Source organism: Hordeum vulgare, chromosome 5H, assembly GCF_904849725.1.
Source record: "Hordeum vulgare subsp. vulgare chromosome 5H, MorexV3_pseudomolecules_assembly, whole genome shotgun sequence".
Taxonomy (NCBI): domain Eukaryota; kingdom Viridiplantae; phylum Streptophyta; class Magnoliopsida; order Poales; family Poaceae; genus Hordeum; species Hordeum vulgare.
The window spans coordinates 376,219,150-376,227,249 of NC_058522.1; the positions used below are offsets into that span (position 1 = coordinate 376,219,150).

The 8,100-nt window shown below is 44.2% G+C and overlaps 1 protein-coding gene across 1 annotated transcript; it reads left to right on the forward strand.

Annotated features, from left to right (window-relative positions):
* The first annotated feature begins 963 nt into the window (after window positions 1-963).
* LOC123398101 lies at window positions 964-3,869 on the forward strand. The gene is made up of 2 exons (XM_045092604.1): window positions 964-1,363; window positions 3,397-3,869. Exons 1-2 carry the CDS (start codon window positions 1,088-1,090, stop codon window positions 3,568-3,570), a joined length of 450 nt encoding a protein of 149 aa, XP_044948539.1. The 5' UTR covers window positions 964-1,087; the 3' UTR covers window positions 3,571-3,869.
* The last annotated feature ends 4,231 nt before the right edge of the window (window positions 3,870-8,100 follow it).

The window sequence follows — 8,100 nt, forward strand, 5'->3', positions numbered from 1 at the left end:
TGTAACCTCGGCACTCTGACAGTGACATGAGTACCATCTATTGCCCCAATGCAATCTTGAAATGGCAATAGAAGACTGTGTTAGTGCTCACCTTGAAAAATCCTAGCATATGAAGCAATGGACTACATACTGCATTGTTCACCTTGAAGTATGGATACCATCTTGGGATAGTGCGGATCTTGCTAGAAGCCCGACGAGATGGTGATTTGATCATCTCTCCTCTTAGCTTCCCAACAACATACTACACTTGCTTGAAGTATCTTGAGATGGTCTCCATTGATCTTCTGAACGTGTTGTGGATAACCCTGAATCTCTGGTTATGGCCAACAACATGAAGGAACATGGCCACTTGCTCTTCCACACTGGTGTGGATGCCATCTTCTAGCAGCCCCATGGTCCCGAAGATCTGGACAAGTCTGACATATGGTGCTCTTTTCATTTGAAGCATCCATAGTGTCGTTGTAGTTGTATATATAGTTTAGATTGAAGATCCTCTCCTGCTCCCGCACAAGCATTGAAACATATGTGATGACATGTCTCTCACCACGACGAACAACTCTCTTGTGCATGAACATGACCCATGTCTGAATCACACATATCAACGGCGCTGCTTGAACTACCAGCCGCATCACTGCGTCCATAATCTAATCCACATCGAGGATGCATTGAGCAATGGGAAAATCGATCCTACACCTTGCCTAACGGCCTAACAATGGAACCTAACATTAGGGAGAGGGGGTGTTGCTTATCGGCATCGGAGACGAGGACGACGAAGGCTGGCCATGGCTGAATCAACCACAAGCAAACAATGACCAAAAGAAAAATCAACGACAACCCCTACTACTGAATATTCTGCCGCTGGCACCGCTTGCATAGATCTAAATCACAACTACATCTCTCTTTTGTATTAGAACTACGCCTTTTTGGCGCTTTTTTGGGGGGAAAGAAAGAAGAAACAAAATACACCTCTCGCGACTTCGAGAGTTCGCATCATCCACAAGGGTGGAAGGAACACATCACTCCCCTGCACCCTACTCTCTACCCACCTCGCCGGAGGAGAACCGAAGCCGCCGCTCGCCCCCGTGAAATGGACACCGTGGGCGCCCGGCTGAGCCGCTCCTCCACGCGCTATGGCCCCGTCGGCAGCAGCAACGCCTCCTTCAGCGGGCCCGTCAGGAAGTGGCGCAAGGCGTGGGCCCCTCTCGCCGGCGGCGGCGCGGGGTCCGCCTCCGCCGGTATGGGTCCCATTGGGTGCCCCAGGGGTAACAAGGTGGTGCTGCTCAAGTGGGCGCCAGTGAGCGGCGCTGGCGACGGCAACGGCAAGGAGGTCGCCGCGACGGCCACCCGACGGCGCTACGTTCCGGTGAGGTTTCCTGGCTTCAAAGATTAGGTCTCGTGGACTGTTTGTTTTCTTTATTGCGCCTGGTGGGTTCGATCTGCTTCGGAGGTCGGACATTTCGCCGTTCTTGGCTTGTCCCGGGTCATAGTTTCAGGCGCAACGTAGGAGGGGATAGGAGACCGCGCGGGTTCTTCTTGGATGGATTTGGCGCTAGCATGAGCACCTAGGGTCTCGACGCCGGCAAATGTGGAATTTTTGCGGGTCAACCTTCACTTCAACTTGGGTTGTGCTAGGGTTTTGGTTGCGAAATCACTGTATGATGGGAATTTCTGTTGATGATAGTAGCAGGACTGCAGGAGGCCATTTTCCGCAAATAATCATAACAGTAGGCCTTGCAATTCTTCAGTGCAGCTCGTTCAGGACTGGTCCTGGTGGTTCACCAATTGTGGAGATTTCTGAGTAATTGCTTCTGCCTCTGCCTTAAGGCTCAAGGTTTGGCCTTGTGTTTAGAATTTGAGGATTAGTGGCACTCCTCAATTAGTCAATTTATTACTTGCACTGATGTTTAAACACCGAACATGGGGTCATTTGTTGATCACCTGGTGTTCTTACTTTCATTCTCATTCGTCACCTGTATTCAGATTTATTCCCATTTAAACCCTGAACTTTCAAAAACAGTCTATTTCAATCTCTGAAATTCTTAACATTTCCTACGTCTACAAAAAAATCCCAGTTCTTTTGATGACCCTGAAATGCAAAGCCGCTATCCAAAATCGAGGTAGATTTCAAGTAAACGGTTTTAGAAAGTTCAGGGTTAATATGGATAGTTTCATACTCCCTCCGTTCCTAAATATAAGTCTTTTTAGAGATTCCACTAGGGGGACTACATACGAAGTAAAATGAATGAATCTCCACTCTAAAGTGTGTCTATATACTCCCTCCGTTCCTAAATATAAGTCTTTTTAAAGGTTTTACTAAGGGACTACATACGGATGTATATAGACGCACTTTAGAGTGTAGATTCACTCATTTTGCTTTGTATGTAGTCCCCTTGTGGAATTTCTAAAAAGACTTATACTCCCTCCGTCCCAAAATTCTTGTCTTATATTTGTTTAGATACGAATGTATCTAGTCAAGTTTTAGTATTTAGATACATTTATTTGTAGACAAAGCTAAGACAAGAATTTTAGGACGGAGGGAGTATTTAGGAATGGAGGGAGTACATCCGTATGTACTCGTATTCTAGTGAAACCTCGAAAAAGACTTATATTTAGGAACGGAGGGAGTAGTTCAGGGTTTATATCAGACCATGAACCATAGTCCAGGGTTTAAAAGGACTTCTTGTATGTTTTACAGTTGTTGTGTACACGTGATAGCCTCTTGTGAATGAAACTAATCCTTGCAGGTTTTACTTTGTTCCTAATGTTGACCATCAGTGATGTTGAGCTTCAGGTTTGCTTTACATAGAGACCTAGAACTGGTGGATGCAATCAATTTGTGTAGAAGTATTTGTGCACTGAAAAGATTGCCATCAGTGACTGTCTATTTGAATTTAGTCGCAGCCCTTGCTGAAAATGCAACTTCCAATTCCAGGATAAGGCTAATGATGCAGATTCATCATCTGATGGTAAAACTGATGATATAGGGAAATTTCACCCAACAGAGCCAAAACAATGGTCGAGTTCAGTTTCATCCATTTTGGATTGCTTCATCTTTCATTTGGGAAACAGATATAGCTGAATAAATATGATTGATACACCAAGCAGTAGTTTTTCAATCATTTTATTTGGAAGCTCAGCACTACTCTTTGCATCCATCTGTTAGATCTATCGTGGTAACCCATTTTCCCTTGTGCCAAGTAACTGGGAAGGACCCCATTAATCATTTCCACTGAAAATTCAGATGCATATGCACCTCTTTAAGTTCTTTTCTACTCGCACAACATCACTTTATGCTTTCCTGGTTGTCAATGCAACATTTTCCTTGCCAGAGAGATAACACAACATTCTGCATACCATAGTGATAAAACTTACATGTGTCTCTGTATCCTCTCTCAGGTTTCGGGTGTGCCACAGAACCCTACCAGAAAAGGCGGCAGCACCGAGCTGAACCTGAACCTTGGTTTGGAGGATCCGGATGATGACAGTGACGCTGATTTGAGCCCAGACGAACAGCAGGACACGGGCAGCACCCCGCGTTCGGAGAACCGACTGAAGAGGAAAGTGTTTTAACCGTGAACCTAAGCAGCAGCAGCTTCCGTGTTCTGCGCCATCTCTGCGATGCGAGGTCCCTGGAGTAGCCATATTATTAGTGTGTAGCTTGTATCTGCCATCTTCCCATGTTTCAGTAGATGAATTAATTGGGAGGTTTATCGCCTTTGTTCTTGTTGTATTAATGTCATGAACTTGTGAGGAAACTGGTAGTGTACCAGCATGTTCTACGGAATCCTTTTCAGTGGCCAACACAAAACAGGACCCACAGTTTTTTTTTGTTCCTTTTTCTTTTATTGAGATTAACCTACATTTTTTTATGAGTTGAGAGTAACTTTTTTTTTTATATATATCAGGGAGTTGAGAGTAACCTACATGGTTCAAGGTAGGGGCAGCACATCTCCAAGGCGGATAACCAGATGGACCTCCTCAAATGACTCAAACACGTCCGGACGGACATTTGGCCGGGCCGAGGCCATTCTATAGTGTCCTTTGTGGAAATTATGGGAACGTCTTACCCTGTTGGGGCTACGGTTTCGTGTTATATAGCTAGGAACTGATCCCTGGAGATATGCGTACAATGATTTAAGTCATATACTTGAAGTACAAGATAGGAAGAGATAGATGCGGTTACATAAGATAAACCTTAAGACTAACAACTTGTTCTATCCTTTAAACCTAAAGATTTAAGTCATATACTTGAAGTACAAGATAGGAAGAGATAGATGCGGTTACATAAGATAAACCTTAAGACTAACAACTTATTCTATCCTTTAAACCTAAAGTCCTAATCTCCAAGAAAAGATATATCATGACGCCTGTTATACGTTGTCTAACATCCTCCCTTAATCACAACTTTGATAAGTTGAGGTTATACCTGAATTCTTCAAAGCTTTTGAATGACAATGCTTTGGTGAATCCATCAGCCACTTGATCCCTGGAGTGGATGAATCGAATGTCCAGTTGCTTATTAGCAACCCTTTCTCTGATAAAGTGAAAATCTATTTCAATGTGCTTGGTCCTAGCATGAAAAACAGGATTGGCTGACAGATATGTAGCACCAAGATTGTCACACCATAAACAAGGAGCTTGAGTACTCTTTATACCAAGTTCCTTTAGCAGAGACTGAACCCAAATGATTTCGGCAGTGACATTTGCTAATGCCTTATACTCTGCTTCTGTACTTGACCTAGAGACTGTAGCATGTTTCTTAACACACCATGATATAAGATTGGGTCCAAAGAACACTGCAAAACCACCTGTTGGGCGTTCGTCATCTAAACATCGTGCCCAATCAGAGTCAGAAAAGGCACTGACAAGAGTAGATGGTGATTTGCTAAATGTCAGTCCAGTATTCAAAGTATTTCTAACATATCTGACAATACGTTTAGCAACAGTCCAATGAATAGTAGTGGGTGCATGAAGAAACTGACATACTTTGTTGACAGCAAAAAAAATATCTGCCCTTGTGAGAGTCAAGTACTGAAGTGCACCTACCAAACTTCTATAGTTGGTGCTATCTTCTTGATTCAAAAGATTTCCCTGTGTAAGAGATAATTTTTCAGAACTGGATAATGGGGTTGATGATGGTTTGCACCCCTGCAAGCCAACTCTTTTGACAAGATCAGTAGCATATTTTTCTTGAGAAAGATGAAGATCATTTCCATGTTTCTTCACTTCAATGCCTAGGAAAAAATGTATATCTCCTAGATCCTTAAGAGCAAACTCAGACTTCAAGTCTTTTAACAAACCTGCCACTGCCTCATTTGATGAACTTGTAACAATAATATCATCAACATAGATAAGTACAAATATGGAGGTGTTTGCCTTATTGTAAATAAATAATGATGTATCAGCCTTGGAGGGAGAAAACCCAAGTGCTTGTAGTTTGTTACTGAGTCGTGAGTACCATGCTCTTGGTGCTTGTTTTAGCCCATATATGGCTTTATCAAGCTTGCACACATGTAGCGGAAACTTTTGTTTTCAAACCCAGGAGGTTGTTTCATGTAAACATCCTCTTCCAGAACACCATGAAGAAATGCATTCTGCACATCTAGTTGTCTAAGGCTCCATCCCCTGGAAACAGCAATAGATAGGACAAGGCGAATGGTGGCAGCTTTAACAACTGGACTAAAGGTGTCCGCATAGTCAAGACCATATCTCTGTTTAAAACCCTTTGCAACAAGCCTAGCTTTGTAGCGGTCTATGGTTCCATCAGACTTCTTTTTTATTCTAAAAACCCACTTGCAATCAATCAAATTTTTTACCTTGGCGTGGGGGAACTAGATGCTAGGTCTTATTTTTCTAAAGAGCCACGTGTTCTTCTTCCATAGCCTTTCTCCAAGTTGCATCACCAAGAGCCTCATGAAGTGTGCCAGGTTCACCTATGGAGCAAGCCAAACCGAACTTGGTAATATTTTTGTAATTAACAGATTTGATTACCCCTTTCTGGAGACGTGTACGTGGTGTAGGAGGTGCAGCCTCATGCACATTGGGTGCAACCACAGAGGATCCAGGGTTGTCCCCGACAGCATCACGTCCCGAGGTGGATTCACCTGCGGCTGATGGATCCATGTGGGGATTTTCTGTGGACGCCGAGACATGCACGGGTGGAGGAACCAGAGTTATCAACGGAGAAGATCTAGGGGAAGGATCAGCCAGCGACCGATCATTGGCTGATGATGAGCGTGGTCGGGCAGGACCCTCACCAACCCGTCGGCGTGCGTAGCAGTGGCCCGCATCGGTCGGCCACCGAGCCATAGGAGGCCACGTGTCTGCGGAGGAGTCGCGACCAGGACTGTCATCGTCAGGGGGCGCCAATGGTTGCACAAGCGCCGAGGCGGATCCGCTACTGCACTGCTGGAGCGGCGATCCCGAGGCGGATCCGTTGTCAGTCTGTTGCAGCAACGATCCCGAGGAAGATTTGCTGGCGAGTGGGGGGCACATGAAATATGGCCCTATTTCTGCAGTGTTTGGCGCTGATTCGGCCGGAGTTTGTGGGAAAAAATTTCCTGCATCATCACATAGCTCATGCACACGGTTATGGGGGTTAGTCAACAGTGATTCAACACAATTATTTTCCCCTATGTCACCACTAGTGAGATGAGAGGGCAAGAGAAGAATCTCTTGGCGAAAAAGTGCTCCGGCGTTGGGATGAAGATCAACAAATGGGAAGTTTGTTTCATTGAAGACCACATCTCTAGAGATGTAAACCCTGCCAGTAGGAACATCAAGGCATTTGACGCCTTTGTGTTGAGCACTGTACCCAATAAATACACATTGCTTGGAGCGAAACATGAGCTTTCGATTATTATATGATCTAAGATTTGACCAACATGCGCAACCAAAGACACGAAGGGAGTTGTAATCTGGTTTTGTATGGAGGAGTTTTTCAGTGGGTGTGTCATAGTTGAGGACTCGACTTGGCAATATATTGATGAGATGCACGGCAGTGAGAAAAGCTTCATCCCAAAATTTAAGTGGCATGGACGCTCGTGCGAGAAGTGCAAGTCCTACTTCTACTATATGTCTGTGCTTGCGTTCAGCGGACCCATTCTGTTGATGATCATGAGTACATGACACATGATGAGACACACCAAGTTTTTGAAAGAAGGAGTTTAGTTTTTCATACTCTCCCCCTAATCAGATTGGACAACAAGTATTTTGCTATCGAATTTTTGTTCGACAAGTGCTTGAAAATTTTGAAACACTTGGACAACCTCAGATCTATTCTTGAGAAGATAGATCCATGAGTATTTACTGTAATCATCAATAAAACTCACGTAGCAGGTGTATCGACCAATTGATGAAGTGGCTGGACTCCAAACATCAGGAAAAAAAAAAGTTGAAGTGGTTTAGTGGAAACACTTTTAGAAATTGGATATGGTAATTGATGGCTCTTGGCCTTTTGACAAGAATCATAAATAGTTTCATTGCTACGCTCTCCAACATATGGGAGCTTATTGTTTCTAAGTAATCTCTCAACTAAATAAAAAGATGCATGCCCTAAACGATCGTGCAACCGACAGGATGAAAGCTTGGTGACACCATATGCTTGTTTATTGAGTATCCTAAGTTCAGGAATCAACAGATAAAGCCCTCGAACACATCTACCTCGATACATGATTTTCTTCATGACCTGATCCTTGATAAGAAAGAAGAATGGGTGAAACTCAAGAAAAACATGGTTGTCAAGGGCTATTCGATGAACAAAGAGAAGATTCATGGATGCTTTTGGGACATGCGGTATTTTTCTAAGATGAATTTTGCGGTGAGGGGTTTTAATAACCGAGTGACCAATGTGACTAATCTGCATACCTTCTCCGTTTGCAGCATCTATTTGGTCACCACCTCGATACTTCTCGCGCATAGTCACCTTCTCCAGCTCTCTCGTGATGTGGTTAGTGGCACCACTGTCCACATACCAGTTGGTATCGACGCCGTAGGAGCCATCAGCACCGCCGGCCACCTTTTCGTCTTGGGATGAGTCGCCATCATCCTCAAAAACGGTACCAGCAGTCTTTCGCCGAGTGCCCCAACTTGCCACAGATT

Excerpts from the sequence above, each read along its gene's own strand:
- LOC123398101 (XM_045092604.1), top strand. The coding sequence starts at position 1,088 with ATGGACACCGTGGGCGCCCGGCTGAGCCGCTCCTCCACGCGCTATGGC. Across the intron at positions 1,364-3,396 it reads CCCGACGGCGCTACGTTCCG|GTTTCGGGTGTGCCACAGAA; the intron begins GTGAGGTTTCCT and ends ATCCTCTCTCAG.